This window comes from Oryx dammah, unplaced genomic scaffold (assembly GCF_014754425.2).
Source record: "Oryx dammah isolate SB20612 unplaced genomic scaffold, SCBI_Odam_1.1 HiC_scaffold_1, whole genome shotgun sequence".
Lineage (NCBI taxonomy): Eukaryota > Metazoa > Chordata > Mammalia > Artiodactyla > Bovidae > Oryx > Oryx dammah.
In genome coordinates, this window is record NW_024070185.1 from 67,543,847 (window position 1) to 67,565,170 (window position 21,324).

The window sequence follows — 21,324 nt, forward strand, 5'->3', positions numbered from 1 at the left end:
GGTTTCCCAGACTAAGTGTCCTTTGAAGCAGCTGCCGCAGTGACAGAGTGGTGACGGACAGCTCCTGAACTACCACAAAGTCTCCAAAGTCTGGGTCAGCGTCCCAGTGACAGGCAGGGCCCAGCAGGGCAGAAGCACAATTGCAGCTCCGTGGGTTTTCCAAGCCTTCGTCAGAAATGCTTGCTGAACAGCAAATCCCAACTTCACATACGGCCCCATTGGAAAAGCGCTGACAAAGGCCTGGTTATGTAACTGAGATGGCAAATCATTAACACAAATGCTCCCCAACAGAAGCGAAAGAAACACCCCCTAAGGCCCAAGTCATTCTCCAGAAGGAGATCACACAGAATTGCTTGCCTGGCCCAAGTATGGAGAAAGGATTTTCCTCCCCAGAAAAGACTTCATTGAAAACCTTCAGAGAACACCCCGCCAAACTCAAGGAGCCAGGCCAAGGCCTAGGGAGCTACCCAGGGCCGGGGCTGTCGAGTCTTGTTTCCTCCCTGGGAAGGCGTGGGGAGAGGCCAGGGGCCAGCAGGAGTTTACGGGCACCAGGCACTCGCACGTGGAAAGGGGACATCTGTGCTACTGGAGGGCCCACGGGACACCTTTTTAGGCAACTCCTCCTTGGGCTCCCCATGGTCACCACACAGCCAACTCTGGATAAATGATGTTAAAAGAATACATTTTTCCTGCCTCTCAAGCTCTGGGTCCTCAGGGATTTCCAAAGGACCAAGAGAAGAAGTGGGTCACCAAGGCACAGGAGAGGGTGGTGGGCAGATCACCTCCTCCTAAGCAGACCCGCCTGCCTCCTTGACTTAGTCGATTCCTCTGCCTGAGTCCAAGAGACATGTTTCTTTCGGCTAAGAGTTAACACCCAGCTCCCAGCCACGTGGAGTTAGTTCCCGCATAGTTTATAAATCGGTGAGGGCTTCATAAAAACCCTCTGGATAAATAGGCTATGCTTTAAAGGCCCTTAAATGTGAATCTAATTTTATACTGCTCTTTGAGTTGGGAAGGTTCCTAAATGTCACTCCATGTGTGCGTCCAGGTGGCTGTCCTGAATGGAGGCTCGTGTAGACATGATACACTTTCAGGGCAAAATTCAGAGCCTTCACGCCACACACCATCCCCCACCTCCAACCAGCCACACAATTCAGGCTGTCTGAGCTTTTGACTTTCAACCCAGCCCCGGAGTAGAATCAAGGCCATCAGAGTGACCCCAGGTCTCCCCCTGATGCCATCCTCCTGTATAAGCCACGAGAAGGTGGCCTCACCAAAGGCCAGCCCCTGTCAGCTTCCACAGGCTGGACTGGTTGGGACTCAGGTTCTGATCTTCAGAGCAAATTTCAGACACGGTGCCAGCTGCTCAACACAACCTCTGGCGCCTTCCCTCCAGGCACGGGGCAAAGAGCACTGAACCGGGCTCCCAGGCTACAGGGCCTCTCCCAGCCCCACTACTCACGGGCTGAAGGAGCCCCACTCCATCACTTAACCCCTCTGGCCCTCAGGCTTCTCTCAGGGAATTTAGATGAAAACCACTGCCAGCCTGCTTCACACAGTCCTGAGAGGAGGAAATGAGATCAGGCTGTGAAATAGCACTTTGGAAACACAGAACTTCATGCCTGTACCTTGGGTAATTACTGTAGCTTCAGGAGGGTGCTCCGAAGCCACGTGCTTGGAGGGCCCATAACCCCAGGCCAGACTCAGTCTGTTCCCTGCAAGGGTCTCTGCCTACAGCCAGGTAGAACAACATAAAGACTGGGAAGTTATCCTTGCCTGAGGTGAGGAGGCTGGGGTTTTAGCCAGCAGGGCCACCCAGCACCTGCCTAGACCCCAATTTCTTCCACTATAAAATGAGGGCCAGATTGCCTCTCCTCAAAGGCTTCCCCCAGTTCTCTGTGCTACAAGACATATAGAAGTAGGCTAATATTTGTCTGGACACTTTTTCCAATGGTGGTTGTTGTCATTTTGTCGCAAAGTCTGATTTTGCGACTCTTTGTCTGACTCTTTGCAACCCCATGGACTGCAGCCCACCAGGCTTCCCTGTCCTTCACTATCTCTCGGAATTTCCAGTGGTGTCAGTTCAGTCCAGGATTTGCAGCGCCAATGAACCCAGCACTAGGTCAGGGAGTCAAGATGACCCAAGTGGGGCTAAAAGTCAAGTTAGAACACAGGACACATGGAGCACATGATTCACGGTACCAGAGACTCCGCTCCACTTATAAAAGCTTGCTGAGCACTTCCATGGGGTCAAGGACTCTGTACACACTTTGCTTTCATGGTCTTTTTGCATCTTCCAGGACCTCACAAGGGAAATTCTATGACCTCCATTTATATGAATAAGACAATGAAAGATTAGAGGCAAAGCTACTTGCCCAAGTTCACACAGCTATGAAAGGACAGAACCAGAAAACCCATGTCCTGCTTCACTCAAAAATCTATAGTCCTGAGCAAAAAACCCGGTGCTTGCTGGCTCCAGTTGGCAAAGAAGGCTTTGTGGAAGAGAAATGAATAGTTATTTATATGTTCATTGATTTATGTTCCCCACCCCACATAATGCCAAGAAGCTTTAAGGTTGTGTTTATAATAAAAGGTGTGTAATAATTGTAAAAGCTCAAAGCCCAGAGAGTAGAAAGGAAAGATGGTGATACCTGACATTTGAATTATAATGTTCTGTTTAATCATTTGTTCATTCACTCATTCATCTATCCATTCAATAAGCTCTTATTGACTATCTCATAAGGTACAGATCCTGTGTGGGATGTATTGAGCTGAAAGAGACCCTCCCTGACCTCAAGAAACTGAAAACTCTGTGTGTGTGTGTGTGTGTGTGTGTGTGTGTGTTGACAGAAAGGAAATGAGACAGTCAGCCTTACAGGGTTCTCTGGAAGGAAAGCATGAACACCAGGAGCATGGGAGTCAGCTTCTTTCCCAGACCTGGAGAGTCAGAGGTTTCCTTGAGGATGTGTTGGAGATGTTGGCAAGTCCAAACATTTGAGACATCGTAACTCCTAAGCATGCAATTTAATTGAGTTTTCTGGCAACCAAAGCAGAAAGGGGAACTACGATCTATTCCACAGAAGTCTAACATCAAGGGAGGCTTCACTTCCCTGTATTCAATCTAAGGTCATCTATATCCATGTTCTAGGGACATGGTCTATAAATGGCAGTGTCTTCCAGAATGGGTGTGCAGACAGTGCAAACCTCCATCGAGTGGCTGTGACTTATAGTAATTTTTCCAAGAGAGCCGAGGACACTGGACCACCCACTAGTGCATACACTGGAACAGGAAATCAGACTAATGCAGTTGCCCTATGTGGCTTTCCAGGTCTCAAACTTGGTGCAGCAATTGAGCAGAAGAATGTAGGAGTGGGCAGTAAGGAAAACAGGAAGTAAGAAGGGAACATGTTTTTGTTTTTTGAGAGCCTGTTATGTACCAGGCCCTGCACTAGGTGCTTCATCCAATACTTCAAAGTGAGTTCTTCAAAGTGAGTGTCACTTAATCCCATTTACAGGTGATGAGTTGAGTCACATAGAGGCTAGTGGCTTCCCAAGGTCACATTGTGACTTTCCTGTTGGCTCAGATGGTAAAGAAGCTGCCTGCAATGCCAGAGATGCAGGTTCAATCCCTGGGTCGGGAAGATCCCCTGAAGAAGGGAATGGCTACCTACTCCAGCATTCTTGCCTGGAGAATTCTATAGACGGAGGAGTCCATGGGGTTACAGAGTGGGACACAACTGAGTGACTAACAAGGTCACACTGCTGGAGTTCACTGCTGAAGGCCTACAAATTAAGCTGGCCCTGCTTAAGACAGCCCATTTTCTTGAGTTGATCACCCACAGCTCTCAGCCACTGTTCATTCTAGATTGCCTGGTCCAAACCACTCACCTGATGGAAGAAGAAACTGGGGCTGACACATGCAAGTGACCCAGGCCAGGAGGGGACCACAGTCTTGCTTGCTTGACTCTCCCTTATGCCTTTTCTCTCCCAGTCTTGCTCATCCTGGCAGAGCCGCCAGCCAAGAGCCCCCACTAACCACTACTTCTCAGTGGTAAGGCACTTGTTAGGACACTGCCGCCCTTTGCCTGCCCTCCGTCTCAAAGACATGGCCACTTGTTGTAGCCCAGAGGGCCACACACAAAATTCCTCAAAGAAGACATCCAGGACCCTATCTAAAGGGAGATGGTGTCCCAAAAATCCCATCCAACTTTTATCAAGAGACAGTCTCCCCCGATCATGGGGAAGCCAAGAGCAGTGAGAGGGGGAAACCCTTCCACCCGCCTCCTCTGTGGATGTTTCTCTCTTCCTGTGCGCTCTGACTCCAATTTCTCTCTGAGTTCATGTGCAAACAGCTAATAACATGTTAAAAAGCCAAATTAGGGACTTAAAGAAATTCTTCACTAGTTGCAAATTATTGCAGAAAGAATGCCTTCACAGGAGCCATGGAGGGAAATAGTGCCTGGCAGGAGGGCAGGCAGACAGGCAGCAGGACCCACCGGCTGAATGGGCTTCCCTCCAACAGCTGCCTGGACTGATCGTGATTCCTACAGTCATCTGAGATCACAAGAAGCTGCATGGATGCAGGGCCAGGCCAAAGAGGCCATGTTCATACGGGTTGGTCATTTCTCCACCCACTTCGATTAGCTAGTCAGTCAGCTTCCCATGAAGGAACTCAGGGTTTGGGTTCAGAGAACTGTGTAAGAATAAACAATTAGACCCAACATCTGTGTTCTGTCAACAAGTAACTTCTACCTGTGTGCATATATATATAAGGATATATATACAGGGAAATAATAAGGAATATATATGTGAATAAATTGTATATATATATATGGATATATATAAGCCCTATTTATGTATATATATACATTATATATATAATATATACACACACATATATACATAATATATATACTAGCTTCCCTAGTGACTCAGAAAATGAAGAATCTGCCTGCAGTGCAGGAGACCCAGATTCAATCCCTGGGTCAGGAAGATGCCCTGGAGAAAGGAATGGCTACCCACTCCAGTATGCTTGCCTGGAAAATTCCATGGACAGAGAACCCCAGGCTACAATTCACAGGGCCGCAAAGAACTGGACATGACTGAGAGACTAACACACACATATATACTCATGTATGCATACCCTGGGAGCCCCTCACTGCAGAACGGGAGCATCAGAAAAAGAAAACCTATATGATCCCTTAGTCCTGAAACCAGCAGAGCTGATCCATGGAGCTCCACTAAGCATTCTTTTAAGCATAACATCATTAGCAAATATTAAAAGCTTAAAGCTGGCCATTCCTGGTCTGTCTCATTTGTCTTCAAAAGTCAGCATCTTTGTGACATATGACCAGGAGATGGAAGAACCTTGACCTCTGACCCCTGACTCTGACCTCGGACCAATGCTCCTCACTTTCCATCACTGATGGCTGAGAGGACAATTATCCTATGAAGACCACTCACCCAAATGGAGTGAACAAGTTATGTTTGCTTGAGTGAGCAAAATTACTTTATGAAAAGCAACTTTTCACCAAGTTGTGTTTGTCCATCAGAGCACTTTGGAATCTTCCCATTTCATCATCCTCCTGAGATTGTATCTATTTCCTCCCCATTACCAGAGGCAGCTGTTGATCTCAGTTCTAATGGTCTGGTGATTTTCAACAAGCTCCTTGTCCACCTGCTGATGACCTTTCTCAATCACAAACCTGAACAAGCAAGACTGGGTTTTCCCCTTTTATTATCAGTTGCTCCCACTTAGTAAATAACCTCCCTGTTCCCCTCCTCTCCCTCTCTAACCAGGCTCCTCCTTAACCCTTCCATGCACAGGCAAGCACGTGTACTGGGTAGTTTTTTACTTACTAACTTCCCAGCTTATTTACCAAGACATCCGGCCACAGTGAAGAGCAAGCATGCACTCTTGGTGCAAATTCAGAAAGAGACTTCTGAAAGTCTGGCTTTTTTGCACTGCAATTGTCAATTTTTTTTAACTAGGAATGTGAACCTGGGTAAACCAGGACACTTGGTTATTCAAAGAGAGAGGATGCAAAAATCCAGATGACAGTCAGCTTGATGATAAGATAAGCTTCCTGCAAAGGAACTCAGCTGAACTTGTTTAAACAGATGTCCGAGTCTCCATCCACTATCAGGAATCTCTCCCCATAGGGTTCCCTTCAACCCCATCATCACTTCCAACCAGGCTGAGATCCACAGGGCTTTGATGGCTAAGCCAAAAGTTCTCTTTGTTCAACCCATCAGAAGAGAGTTTAATAAGCAAATTAACTCTTAAATGAGATCTTAGGGTATGTAATGACCTAAGAAATGCTTTCAAATTGTGATGCTGGAGAAGACTCTTGAGAATCCCTTGGACAGAAAGGAGATGAAACCAGTCATTCCTAAAGAAAATCAACCTTAAATATTCATTGGAAGGACTGATGCTGAAGCTGAAGCTCCAAACCTTTGGCCACCTGATGTAAAGATCCTACTCACCTGAAAAGACCCTGATGCTGGGAAAGATTGAGGGCAGGAGGAAAAGAGGGCAACAAAGGATGAGATGGTTAGATAGCATCACTGACTTAATGGTCATGAATCTGAGCTAACTCCAGGAGACAGGGAAGGACAGGGAAGCCTGGCATGCTACTGTTACGGGGTCACAAAACATTGGACACAACTTAGCAACTGAAAAACAACAACAACAGCAGTATAGTCAGTCTGAAGGTGGTAAGTGCTTTGGAAAAGTTAGGAAGTCCTGAAGTAGGGGGCAGGGAAGGTACCCTGGACAGGGAGGCTCTCTTCAGTTTGCTGACATCTGAGCGGAGACCTGAAGGAAGGAAGGCGGAGAGACAGAACAACCCCTGCAAGGACCCTGAGGTGCGAGCCGGCCAGGTGTGGTCAAAGAACAGCATGAGGCCAGGGTCTGAAGCAGAGTGGGCAGGGGAGAGCAATTGGAGGGGAGGTGGGAAAGGCAGCCAGGACAGACCTCGTCAGCCTCCCAAGGGCCCCCACCTACTTTACACATTATACTACATTTGTTAAGCAGGACTCTATAGTTTAGGTTTTTTAATTCATTTAGATGAGAGTCTCCCTTAATTCCCCAATTCAGACAGTGAAAAATCTGCCTGCAATGCAGGAGACCCCAAGTCCCTCCCTGAATCAGGAATATCCCCTGGAGAAGGGAATGGCTACCCACTCCGGTATTCTTGCCTAGAGAATTCCATGGACAGACGATGGGGTTGCAAAGAGTCAGACATGACTGAGCGACTAAGACTTTCACTTACTCCCTAATTAATTCAAATTAGGGGAATTTGGTCCCAGATTGATGGAGGGATGCAAGAAAATGCATAATGAAATCTGAAGAGGCCAAAACCGGGGGGGGGGGGGGGGGGAAATGACAGTACCTGGACAAACCACAGGAGCGGAGGAGGCTGCTGAACATACTGATGTCAACCTCATAGTTTCTGCTCTCACTCCACTCCCCGTGGAAGGGAGAGGACCCTAAGCAGGGACTGGAGAAGACAGTGAAAAGAAAGTGAAATTATTCGATCGTGTCTGACTCTTTGCGACTCCATGGACTGTAGCTCACCAGGCTCCTCCATCCCTGGGATTTTCCAGGCAAGAGTAATGGAGTGGTTTGCCATTTCCTTCTCCTGGGGATCTTCCCAACCTGGGGTTCAAACCCAGGTCTCCCACATTGCAGGCAGACGCTTTACCGTCTGAGCCATGCAGATGCAATGATAACGACAGGGCGGCCAGTTCAGGGACTTTGCGTGGATATGGTCCCTTGGGATCCTGCTCAATTGCATCCAGCCACTGAGAGAAGAGTAGCCTGAACTGAAGCAGAGGACTCTGGGAGAGAAGGCATCACTTCTCCAGGGTCTGCAAATGCTGAACAAAAACACCGTCACAAGCTGACACTGGAGAGAGCCAGCCAGGCAGAGGGCTCAAAAGGAGGAGGACAAAAGCAGAGTTCCTGGGAGAGGATGATCGTGATGCCAAGCATGTGCCCAGTGGCGTTCCTAACAGGACATGGCCACGGGGAATCAGCTAACCTCGGACACAGCCAGAGCCCAGAGCTCACATCGGTGGTCAAAACCCCTCACCTGCCTATCAAAGGTAGAGAAGTTGCCTCAACAGTAAGGAAATGGGTTTCGAGGCCACAGCCCCGGCCTGACAAAGAGGGTAGAGAGAGAAGGGGAGCAGATTTTCTAGGGAAGCACCCCCCAGGGATGGAAGTTAGAGGTCCTCCAGACGATGACCAGAACCCGAGGGGATCCCCGGGAACACCCATCTCCCACTGGAAATCAGTCACATGACCAGTTACACTTATTCAGGGGGAGGGGACACTCGCAGTCCTCCCACTGTTCTGAGATGTAGAGTCTGGAGTCCATATGGAGATGCCCAGGACAGGGCTAGACTGATCTGTGCCCCTGATGCCTGGGGCAGAAGGCCCAGCCTGCTCTCTGAGCGGGGTCCCTTTCCCCAGGCAGACTCGGGGCAGATGAGGGGTGGAGGGGACGAAGTCCCACCAGCCAGCTGATGCCCAAAGAGTAATGAGGTCCACAGCACTAGCTCAGTCCCACCCTCTCTGGCAGCAGAGAGGGACTCAGCAACTCTGCCTGCTCCCCCAGACTGCCCTATCTTTTTCACAGATACCCTAGGGCTGGACAGAGAGATGCATGGGTTTGGGTGAGTTTGAGGGGCTATTGGAGGGGTCATCATTATCCCCTGGGATGACAGCATCTGTGGACCATTTCTAATCATCAAGAAAGTCAGGTCTCCAAACTGGGAGAAAACATGATTTCAGCAGCCCCCCAGGTAGAAATGCTATAAATACACTTTTGAGGGGCAGGCCTTTTTGTCCTTCATGTCACTGTGGCCTTGAGCTCACCCAGCTTTCTAACACAGGGAGAATTAAGAGGGATTTCGGGTTTCTGGGGCCCCTGGAAAATAAAAGGCCTTTCATCTTGCACTGAGAATAAAAATGAAGGATGGACTGGGCCAGCAGTGTCATCCTACAAGGATTTGTTTGGCCAACAAGGCTGGACTCTGGTTTGAAATGAAGGAGAGTGAGAGCTACGGCCTTTATTTTAAATTGTCAACTTCCCGAGCATGGGTGGGCAGGGGAAGAGGGGAGAGAAGTCAGCCTACCAAGCAGGCTTGGAAAAAAATTAAGGGGGAGGTTTTCCTGAAAGCCTGTTTTCCGGCTGCAAGAGCTTCAGCACTTGAACCCTGGTGACTCTGCAAACTCCTCCTGCAAAGATGTTAGATGAGGATTACTCACTTCTGCCCAGTGGGTGGTCCCAGTGGGGGAGGCTCTGTCACCTCTGACAGCCCAGCAGGACCCAGGTCAAAGTGGTGACTCAAGAGCGCCCTCCCCAGGAAGGGAGGCCAGGGCCGGCTCCGTGGGTGCTCCCCTGTGGGTGTGGACTGTCATCTGAAAAGAGGGAATGAGGCAAAGCATGAGGGGCACCACCATCAGCCATCCCTAGAATGAGCCCCAGGCAGCAGTCTGCTGTTCTGCATAAGATGCTTGGTGAAAAACTGGAGCAACCAAGCAGAGTGGCGGTGTTTATTAAAAGAGAGATGAATTCCATCTCCTTCCAAGTTATTCAGTGCCAGGCTGGTGAGTTCAGAAATAGCTGGCAGTCATAGAATCACGGAATCCTATTGTGGACAGGAACCTCAGAGAGCAGTGCCCCGACACTTCCCTTTGTAGACGAGGAAAGTGGGGCCCAGCCAGGTTAAGGGATTTGCTGATCTCCATGCAGGGGCTCTCGGGCCCCCCTGCCCTGCTGGGCCTTCTCTGCATTCTCGAGTGATCTTCTCCCCTCCCATCCATGGAGCAGTAGCTTCCCTCGCTCTGGACCCCCAGGTCCTGCTCCAGCTCAGATGCCTTCCTGCAAACCAGGGAGTGATGCCCCCCTCCTCAGGGTCCAGGGGAATGCATGGATGCATGAGTTGAGAGAAGCTGAAGTTCAACCCCATAGACAGGGCACAACCTCAGAGTAGTCCGTGCAGCTGCCACGCTCCGGACCACACATGTGGGTGTATGACCCGCAGGCTACCTGGATGATTCCTCACAGCCCCTGCCCGAGGCGGGGCCTCTCCCCTAAGCATCCTCTTCTGCAGCTCACCTGCCTCCACATCCCTATCACAATGGCAACCTGCCCTGTCTTCCATCCACCTGGGAGTGATTAAAGCCCCATCATCCATTGTCACTTTCTGCCACCAAAGCCCCGTGGTCAGAGAGCCTGGGATTGAGAGCTTGGGCTCAGAGATCATCTATAACATGGTGGGCAAACGGCAACCCAGGGGCCAGTTCCAGCCTGGACCTGTTTCAGTGAATCCAGTTTGATTGGAGCACAGTCAGCTCCATCACTTACATATTGCTACCGGCTGTTTTCAAGCTACAATACAATGGCTGAGTTGGTAGTTGCAACAGAAATGGCACAGCCCAAGAAGCCTATTACATTAATTACTTGGCCCTTGACAGAAAAAGTTTGCTGATCCCCAATCTAGAGAAACCTTTCTGAGGCTCAGGGAAGCTCAGTGACTTAGCTAGGTGAGCCAGAGTTAGAATCCAGGTCCCTGCACACCCTTTCCAGGAATACCCAGACTTCTGGAGGATAGAATATGGACTTGAATTTGTCCTCAGACTCCCACCACATTGACAGCCCTTTTTTCCTACAGGGAAGTCACAGGGCAGATGGTTCTGCTCACAAAGCATCAAGGTGCTTTGACTCTGAACCCATTTCCAAAAGGTAGAGTTGAAAGCCTGGGGCTCCCACTCTGCAGTGAGTTCCCAGGAATCCCTGGGAGCAAAGCCTCTCTGGTCTGGCCTCGGGCCCCACCAGGGACCCCATGCCAGCCTGCCTCCTTCAGTTTCCAAGGCCAGCCATGGCATCCTGGCCCGTTTTGAGCTGGTGCACCCACAGCAGTGCCACATCTTCTGCCCTCCCGCGTGGAGAAGGGGCAGACACTCTGAGAGTGGACTCGGGAGAGCGTGACATTTGGATGTTCTGTAGCCAGTGTCCCCAGCGACTCGCAGATCAAATCAACTCTGCTCTACCAACAGGAGAAAGTTTCCTTTTTTCCTCTCCCCAACTCTGCTTGTCCTCTTAACTCCACTTGGCAATGCTTCCAAGAGCACCATGCAGGGGCTTAATGGTGGCCATTTCTTGTTTCTGCCACAGGGAATCTGTGAAAGTTTCTGGAGACACAGAGGAGGAGGAGGAAGAGAGAAGCTCCAAGGATGGACCCCAGAGCAGTTCCTCCAGCTGCCAAGAGGAGGTGCCCTGCCTGCCAGGCAGAGGCTGAGAAACCCAGGAACAGGGTCAGATAGCCACTAGCAGAAGGGAGGGGCGTGGCTGAAGGGAGGGGAGTAGCTGAATGCGAGGGTCCTGGCAGGGTATTCCATTCAACCCCAACCTCTTAGGAGGCAGGGCTGCTGGCTGCTTTACACAGATAAGAAACTGAGGCTTAGATTGAACGTGGCCACCCAGTTGGTGAGCAGCACATTTGGAATTCAATTCCAGGTCTGCCTCAACATTCCCTCTTTCTGATCCTTGAGCTGTGTGGCCTCTTGAAGGTCTGGTGGAGAGAGCCGGGCCCAGCTAGGGCCTGGAGATCAAGTCCTTGGAAGGCCTCGCAAGAGCAAGATTGGGTTTCCTGGGAAACCTGCGCTCCAAACAGGGCCTGGGGTGCAGAGAACTAAGATAATAGTTTTGTCTCTAATCGCTGAACAAGCAAGGGCCCAGCCATGAGGCTCACACACTAGGGCCACCCAGGGCCAGGGCATGGCCCCCTGGATGCCAAGTTGTCTGAGCCTCTGAACCAGCCTCCTTGGGTTCCCCACCACCACTTTGGGTCTCTGCTGGGCCTTTAGCCTGATTGAGTGGTCCGAGCTGCATTGAGAGGAGGGCGGCGGGAGCAAGAGCCAGGTCGGAAGCTGAGGTCTGGTTTCTTAGCAGAACCAAAATCATCCCAGGTTGGAAGCTTCCCCCGGGGGAAGAAGCATCGTTATAGGGTTTCAGTCTGTACAACACGCTAGACCCTAGAAAACAGAATAAAATAGGCTTCTAAACGGATGCATGCCCCAGATCAGGAATCCCCATGAGACTAGTGGCAAAAAAAAAAAAATCCTTATTTTACAGACTTTGCTGACTCTGGAGTAAAGGCACAGTGGGCCTATACATCATGTGTTTGACACCCCAAAAGAACCCAAGAGTAATTCTGACTCTCTGGTGGTGGCCCCTACCAATCTTGCTTTGATCTTTCCTGCTTCTCTCCCCATCCCTGTCCCCCAAGCCTAATCTCAATGTCTACGCCCAAATGTCTTAATGTTACTAAGATCCATTCAAATCATTAAACTAATTAGCATTAAGATAGTAAAACTTTATTCTTCACAGTTTTATTTACATATTTTTAGAGGGTCATGGAGAACAGGAATTGTCTCAGCCAAAGCAATGAATGTTTAATGGTAAAATTTTAGCTATGAGATACCTGAATGGGGAGATGTTTTAAGTCACAGTAAAGCTCTCCAGCCTCTATTCCTCCTTCATAAAGGCACCTCTGTTTCCTTTGGGGAAATCATCTCTCCCCATGATGCAAGGCAAGGGCTCATCTCCCATTAAGGATGCCATAATGAAGAACAGGGAAGCCTGGGGTACTGCAGTCCATGGGGTTGCAAAGAGTTGGACCTGACTTGGCGACTGAACAACGTGACACCCAAGGGGGGCAGGAGATAGGCACAGGGCCCCAGTTCAGCCAGTTGGATGATGGTTGTTGTCATTCATCACAAAGGGGGCAGCACTCTGACCTTGTAGATTCTGCTTTCTGTCCTTTCAAATGTCTTTTGGTTCCTGCCCAAACCTCCTTGGGTCCCCCACCTCCCACCCACTCTGTGGACCACCTTCCCCAAAGGCTTCTAAGTGAACCAGTGGGATTCCCAACTGAAGGGCCATTCCACCTTGCTCTACCCACAGGAAGGCTAGCAGTGGCTAGGGAAGAGGGCAGGCTGGCTCACTGCCCCTCCATCAGAGGCTGGGACCACGTGAAAAAAAAACACGTAAAAAAAACCAGGAGTCCCCACAGGAAGACCAACTGTGCCACCTCAGAGGGCCAAGCAGACATCCTTAAAACAAAAACATCCACGAGAAGTCACATCAGGCTGTCTCCCACCCTCCATCCCCACAGCTACTTCCATTCTCTTCCAGTTTGGGGCCAGCAGGCATTGGCCTGTTTGGGACAAGAGGGAGGAGATGACAGGTGAACGAACCGGTAGGCTCAGCACAACCAGGAACTCAGACCCAGGGAATGTAAAATCGTCTCCATGCAGAGCCCCAGTACCTGGCCCGAGGACACACAATGGACAGACACACGTGTGTACACATGGACACTCACATTCTCCCAGGGCTCCCCAGGAAAGCAACGGAGGTGCTGGCACCGGGCAAAGAACAAACCAGGGGAGGCAGCACACCCAGAGTGAAGCAGAAGGCAGATTGCTTCCTAGTACGTTTATTGGAGCCTCAGCTACGCGTGATACCAATCAGGAACTCCCCTCCACGACCCCATCAGCCCGACTGGGGCAGAAACACAGGGAGCCCACCTCCTTTTCTTCCCCCATTATAGACAACATTATTAAAAAAAATAAATTTTACAATAATACATTTTCGCTCATCTGTTAAGGTATTATTTCCATAGGTTCTTAAAAAAAGGAAAGGAGAGGGAACCACACGATATATGTATACGGATGTGTATATACATATATGTTGAGAAAGGAGCCGCGTTATGTACATACGTGGGCATTGGGCATATGTCTCAGAAATGAGAAGAGAGAAGGTGGGCGAGCGAGGCAGGGAGGAGAGTCGCAGAGACGAGAGACAGCCCACGGTGGCCTCCTCAGTCTCAGTGCCTGGCCCCTCCCTCCAAAGGGAGACCCACCAAAGGGACCCACAAGAAACCAACGGAGTGGACAAGGAATCATTTCTCTTTGATTTCAAAGGAGGTTCTTTGCCACCAAAGAGGAAGAAGCCGCCTTGAGGTGGTTCCCAAGTGTTGCTCCCAACCCCCAGCCAGGTCTCCCAGGCAGGTTGGGCTCCACAAGCCCCCCGGAGCTGCCCAGCCCTCCCCCCCATGCTACAGTGGGGATCAAGGGGAGAGCACCACACCCATCCACAGGCCAGATCCAGCCCTCAGAGAAGGGAGGCGAAATAAACTCCATCCTGGAAGCCAAGTGGAGGTGCCGACGGTGCCCAACTGGACCCCCAGGGGCCAGCCTTGCTGCCCTGCTGCCTAACGCCCCCCGCCAGTCCCCAGCAGGTCCCCTTACTGGGGAGCTTGAGAAGAACAGCAGCCATCCTGGCCCCGCCCATGCCACTGGGCAGTAGGGGTGTCGTCTGGTCCCATGTCAGCAGGGTCCAGAGAGGAAAACCCCCAGAGAAAAGTGAAGGGTATCTCTAGACCTGCCGTGTGCCCTCCTTGATGCGGGGTTTCCCCAGCCAGGGGGCCTCTGGGCCAGCTCTCAGGCTGCCCGCCTGCTTGTCTGTTTGGTTTAGAAAAACTTCTCCAAAGAAGAAACCTGGGAGGAGACAGGTTCAGAGACAAAGTGGGAAAAAACATTTTTTTTTTTTGCAAAGTGTGTGTGTGTGTGTGTGTCTGTGTGTGTTTCCATTTTGTCAGGCGGGTGTTCTCATCCGTGTAGCTTTCAGAAATCTCCCGATGGGATCCCCAGAGCCTACAAGGCCAGCTTCAGCATCAGGAAGGACGCAGCGGTCAAGGCAGCCGACGGTCTGGCTCTGCGGGGGCCTGAGTTAGGTTTGATCACCCTTTTACTCCCTGGGATGATATTGGTTGTGAGCTGCGGCCAAGCAGAAGAGAGAGAGAAACAGAGAAAAAGACAAATGAGTCAGTAGGGCTGGGCTTCCCTGGTGGCTCAGATAGTAAAGAATCTGTCTGTAATGAGGTTCAATCCCTGGATGGGGAAGATGCCCTGGAGAAGGGTTAGGGTTAGGGTTAGGGTCCACAGGAGACCCTGCATGGGAAGGAAATGGCAACCCACTCCAGTATTCTTGCCTGGAGAAGCCCATGGACAGAGGAGCCAGGCGGGTTACAGTCCACGGGGTCGCCAAAAGTCGGACATGAGTGAAGCAACTTAGCACGCACATAGAGTCCTGTGCTGGGTCTCCCTCAAGGAAGGGCCCAGGTCCTTTTCCATCTCTCCACCTCTGAGGAGTGTCCCAGAACCAGCACAAAGCACGCTGCTGGGTGTACATGTCTATAGAGTCAGGAGGGCTTGCCAGGATTCACCTCAGAGCAGCCTGAGCATCTCCCCCAAGAGACAAGGAAAGGCCCTGGCTATAACTTCTACACCCACCCATCCTCACCCCCTACAGAGTGAGCGCCCACCCCGGTTCAGGCAGCCTGGAAGCTGAGCTAGCCCAGCCTGTGTTATGGAATCTGGGGGCTCCAAGTCCAAGCCTCGCCTAGAAAACAACCCCCCTCCCTGCTCAGCTGCTGCACCCACCCCCACTCTGCCCCTCACTCACCTCTGTGAAGCACATGCTTAACTCTTTGGAGTTATTGGCCTTCAGCCCCTGCTCCTGCAGGAGAGAAGGCACTAGTAAGGGTGGGTCACATGGCTGGGTCTCTGGCCAGGCTTTGTCCCCAGATTCACCTTTAGCAGCCATGCCATCCACTGCTGGCATCGCAGGGTACACACAAAGGGCACTGGCAACACAAGGACCTGTGCCCCCCTCTGATACCTGCAGTGATTAAGTCCTGTCTCCTATGGGCTCCTGAAGAAGAGAGTTCTAACTCTGCCCTCCAGCTGACAGCATCACAGAGTGATAAGGTGCTCCCAGGTCTGACTACCACATTCAGAGCTCCACTTGACGAGGCAAGGACCATACTATTTGTCCTTGCTAACGGCAGCTCAATAAACATTACACAGTAAGTACCCTACACACAAACAAGTTCCATTCTGGGAACACATTTCTAAGTCCAATTTGTTCATTAAGTCCAACAATGTTGCCTAGGTACCCAACTAACTTGGCTATATGGTTGTTGTTATTCTTCAGTTGCGAAGTTGTGTCTAACTCTTTGCGATCCCATGGACTGTAGCACACAGACTTCTTTGTCCTTCACTGTCTCCCAGAGTTTTCTTAGATTCATGTCCATTGAGTCAGTGACACTATCTAACCATCTCATCCTCTGATGTCCCCTTCTCCTTTTGCCTTCCATCTTTCCCAGCATTAGGGTCTTTTCCAATGAGTCAGCCATACAGTACTGTACTGTACTAGGTTTATACTTTTCATACAAATAATACATAAAAACAAACAAACACAAAAAAAATAAACATTTTTAATCTCACAGTTCAGCACCTTGAAAAGTACAGTAATATAGTACAAGAGCTGGCATACAGGGGCAGGGACTGAGTGAATAGGCAAGAAGAGTTACTGCCTGCAGAAGGGTGAGGAGATGGGAGATGGTAGAAATGAAGGATCAGCAGCAATAGGAGATGGAGAGCAAACTGCAGTTTCACTTACACCTTACATGACTGGACATATAAACACACAATCACATTTTTGAAAGTTTGATACCTGAAGGTTCGTATGTAGGGGACTTACTGTACTCAGTTAACATTTGTTAACTGTCATTCATTAACAAGTCTGTGAATGAATGAATGAGAATGAATGAATGAATGCTGCAGATCAGAAGTGACACCTGAGTGCCAGCTCCAGAAAGATCATGAGTCCTCACTGGGCTCATGCGGAAGACAGCTGTGATTGATTAGTGATGTCTGCCACTGGGGCCGGTTAGGCAGACATCTGGCGATGGTATCAGGTGTTAGCCATTCCTCTGAAACAGATGTGTGGCACCTGGGAGCTCTGTGGTCCAGGTGAGGAATGAGAACCAGAGGGTGTGCATGAAATCAGCCCTTTGTTGCCATTATCGTAATAGTGATCCATGGGAACCAGCTGGCAGGTATGATGATTCTATCCTGGCCACTGGCTCTGGCCACCAGAAGCAACTGGAAAGCCCAAGAAATTATGCCTAAATCACTGCTTCTGGCCAGAAGTATTAATAATACCTTAAACATTACAGGCAATCTTCCACCCAGGGCATCTGGTCAGCTAAACAAGACCCCAGCTGTCACACAAAGGCCCCAGCCAAGAGCAGAGTCCCTACTGATGCAGGAGATGTGATCATGGTGACAATGAGCACAGCCGAGGTGGAACCAGGGACAAGACCCCGGAAGGAAGATCCTGTTTAAGACCACAGCACCAGGACCAGCAAGTGCCAAGGTCTAGCCTGGCCAAGCCACCAACCAGGGACTCTGCAGAAGGGGGTCTGCTCAAAGGCTCTACAGGATCCAGGAACTGGATTCCACTGCCCAGGACCAAGTGCAGCTCCAACCACAGTGAGTCCAAGGAGATGCAAGGATCGAGGATCGGGCAAGGAAGAAGGGGAGGGAGGGAGCAGAGAGGGAGGGAGAGAGTAGAAGGGGGAAGAGGGAGCTGATGGCGGGGGGGCGGCGGGGGGCAGAGGAGGAAGAAAAAGAGGGGAAGGGGAAGGAATAGGAGAGGGCCCCTCACCCCCTCCTCAGACCCATATTATTGTGAGAAAGGGATGCCATCTCCCAGGGCCAGGGCCAAAGGACTCCGACCCAGCGTGTGGTCTCCCGCCCAGTGTGTGGTCTCTGGTGGGGCCACAGGGCCTTGGTGGGGAGAGGACTGGCTCCATACAGATCAGCACAGGACCCTCCTCAGACTCTATCAGTGACCCACCTGGGATCTATCACCCACAGAATTTGCCCAAGCCCTTCTGAGCCAATGGCATTTCTGCCAGGCAGGCTTCAGGGTTGACTTGGCCCACAGTGAACATGTGCTGAGAGGCCCAGTGACACACTGGGCTTCCTCTGGCTGTCCTCAGGAACTGCCTTCAAGTGCTGCAAAATCCAGCTGATGGATGCTGTCCTCAGAGACCCATCCCAGCCTTCCCTTTTTAGACTGCAGGGTCCTAAACCTTGATGTCCCTGCTATGGATGAGCCCAGTTATCCAAGGAAGGAAGGGGCCCAGAGACCACAGCCCGAGCTTTCAGTCGGTTCAGCCACTGACCCCAGGCGAATCCCCTCATCTCCTGGCACCTCAGCTTCCTCGTCTGTAAGATAGTGATCTACAGTCAAGCAAACCTCCCTGACCCACCGTGAGGATACACGAGACCACGCATGTGGCACAGCAAAGCCAAGGACATGCACGTGTGCGCTCAGTCACCCAGTCGCGTCCAACTCTTTGTGACCCCATGGGCTGTACCCTGCCAGGCTCCTCTGTTCATAGGACTTTCCCAGCAGGAAATCTGGAGTGGGCTGCCAACTCCCTCTGCATAGACAAGTTTAAAGGCCCCTTAACCCCCGAGCATGACTCAGAGCCAAGCGGAGCCTGAATCCAGCACACTCCCAGGATTGGGGCCGCAGGGTGAGACTGGGTTTAGCTGGCGGACTGTGGCTACCCCAGCCCTGGAAGCAAAGCCAGGGAGAAGCCCCAGCCCCATGGCGATCCCACCCTGCCACCTGACTTCCAGAAAACCCAGAGCAGATAGTGAAGGAGTGAAGGTTGCAGCAGCCTCCGCCAAGGGCAAGCCCAAGATGTCAGTCCGAGGCACACAGAGCCGTGCAGGTGCTTGCTGGTCAGCTGACCTTTTCTGCCAGTGGCGGATGGAGGAGATGTAGGGCCAGAGGCTCCACTACCCAATGGACAAGGCTTAGGCTCAAATTCACCACCTCCCTCATCACTAACCCTCCCACTGCTCCCCACAGGAGGTTCCAAAGATGAATGAGTCACAGCCCTGTTCACATCCCGATGAGAGAAATAAACACCCACACAGTCAACTCCATACCAGTTCAGCTAAGGCGGGGTGGGGGGGTGGCCGGAGGGGAGAGGCTGTGTCCTCCCCACCCCCACCACGCTGCAGGCTGTCCTCTGAGGCCACACCCCACCAAGGCCACCTTTGATGTCCATCTCAGCTGATTATCTTGGCAACAGGGAGGGAGGAGGATGGCAGCAGATATAAGATTCATCCTTCTAGAAATTTCTCCCACAGAGGCCCTCTGCCCAGGAAGGTGGCAGGAAATTATCACCTTCCTCATCTTTCTGGCCACCTCTGTCCACACTCCCAAAGCCGCATCTGGCAGTCCCAGGGCCTTGTGGGTCCGGCCCAGGTGCCAGGGACCAAATATAGTGTTGTCTCTACGGGAAGGGTTTCCCTGGTGGCTCAGACGGCAAAGAATCCACCTGCAATGCAGGAATGTTACACACCGTGTCCATATCTCCAAACCAACCGAGAGAACAAGTCCACCACAGTAATGCAAAAGCAGAAAGGGAGTTTTATTTCTAGCACGCTAGGGCCCAAGTCTCATCCCACACAGTGGAATCCGACAAGAGCCCCGAACAAAGGAGCATGGCCGCTTATATACAGGCATTTTCTTTGTCTCTATGAGAGGGTAGCTGGCGTTACATGATTGGTTTGGACAGGGTGAGCTCATGCCCTGTCGCCTTAGGATAGGTGCTACTTGGGGAATTCTCCTAATAAGGTTAAGGACCTAATTTGGTTATGGGCCACTTCTGTTAGGAAATCGCTGATTTAGGCCTTAGTCCTTGTAGGCCTCACTAAGCCGATCATGGCCGGTATTTGGTCCCAACAGGAGACCGGGCTTTGATCCCTGGGTCAGGAAGATCCCCTGGAGGAGGGCATGGCTACCCACCCCAGTACAGTATTCTTGCCTAGAGAATTCCATGGACAGAGGAGCCTGGCAGGCTACAGTCCATGGGATCTGAGCAGTTAACACCACCACCACCACCTCTATGAGAAAACTTCTGGCTGGAACTGGCCAATCCTGTCTCCTGCTTCTGTTCCTGCCTCCACCCTCCCCACCCCATCCCCTGCCTCCAATCTCAATGCCCCTGGCCTCAGTGCCTCCCCCTACACATGCCCAGGAACTCCTCATCCTCCCCTCCCCACCACCTCCCTAATGCAAGCCCTCCTTTCTTACTGATGACTATCGACTATCACTGACTGTCGCAAAGATCTGCTAACAGTTCCCCGGTCTCCTTTGCTTGACAATCACTCTCCACCTGCTGTCAGATTATCTTCTCAAATCACACTTCGCATCATGACATCCCAGTTCAAAAGCTTTCAGCAACCTCTTCACAGTCACCACTTCATCCTGCAAATCAGGTTTGACTCGCCACCCCCTCCTTCCCATATCAGAACTCTGTGTTCTCACAAACTCATGATATGTGTTCCCTTAGGTCAGGGGGCTTCCCTGATAGCTCAGTTGGTAAAGAATCTGCCTGCAATGCAGGAGACCTGGGTTCGATCCCTAGGTTGGGAAGATCCCCTAGAGAAAGGAAAGGCTACCCACTCTAGTATTCTGACCTGGAGAATTCCATGGATCATATAGTCCATGGGGTTGCAAAGAGTCAGACATGACTGGGCGACTTTCACTTTCACTTTCAAAGATCAGGGGGAGATGTTTCTACAAAGGGTCAGAGAATTACGATTTTAGGCTCTGCCAGCCATCACGTCCATCCCAACACACCTCTGCCTACAGCACATGGACCATATGTGACAACTGGGTGGGGCCATGTTCCGTAAAACCTGATTTATCCAAGCAGGCAGCAGGCCAGATTCGGCAGCAGAACCCCTCCTCAGCTGCTCTGCACTGTCCTGACTCCCTGCCTTGGCTCCCTCCTCGCCCACTCCTCCCCATTCCATGTGTCTGCATCCCTACGTCATCCATCAATTCTCCCTATTCCTCCTGGCCCAGGAGCAAGGTCCGCCTGCTCCATGAGTCCTGTGCTTCCAAAGCAGCTTCCTTCTCTGGATCCCATAACGCCTTATCTGTCCCTTGGTGTGCCCATCACTTCCTGCCCCATAATTCTCTGAGCCAGCATGCACTCTGACCCTCCCACCAGTATGAGGACCAAGGTAAAGCCCTCACATGCTGGTCAGCCTCAGTATCTGCAACAGAGTGACATGCGGTGAATTTATGTTCAATAAATGAGTGACTACAAGAAAGAGATGAAAAGAAGAAATATGCTAGCCTCTCAAAGCTTTGAATTGGGCCGAGTCTGTAAATAAGAAATATACTATCTACAGCCATACCCTCCTGAATGTGCCTGATCTTGTCTGATCTCAGAAGCTAAGCAGGGTTGGGCCTGGTTAGTACTTGGATGGGAGAAATATATACATAATAGGCACTGATGGGCCTCTGGGGCCATGCTCATGGGCCTCTCGCCCATGGCCATAGGCCTGTGTGCCCAGTAAGA

General features: G+C 51.0%; 1 protein-coding gene across 1 annotated transcript in view; it reads right to left on the reverse strand.

Moving 5' to 3' along the window:
• Nucleotides 1–13,473: 13,473 nt before the first annotated feature.
• The window catches only part of GFRA2 (GDNF family receptor alpha 2), a 103,845-nt gene continuing 95,994 nt past the window's right edge, over nucleotides 13,474–21,324 (reverse strand). Inside the window, exons 8-9 of the mRNA XM_040242335.1 lie at nucleotides 15,543–15,596; nucleotides 13,474–14,854 (exon numbers count right to left, since the gene is read on the reverse strand). Of these exons, the coding sequence (XP_040098269.1) occupies nucleotides 14,732–14,854; nucleotides 15,543–15,596 (177 nt within the window). The 3' untranslated portion in view covers nucleotides 13,474–14,731. The remainder of the gene's footprint in view (nucleotides 14,855–15,542; nucleotides 15,597–21,324) is intronic.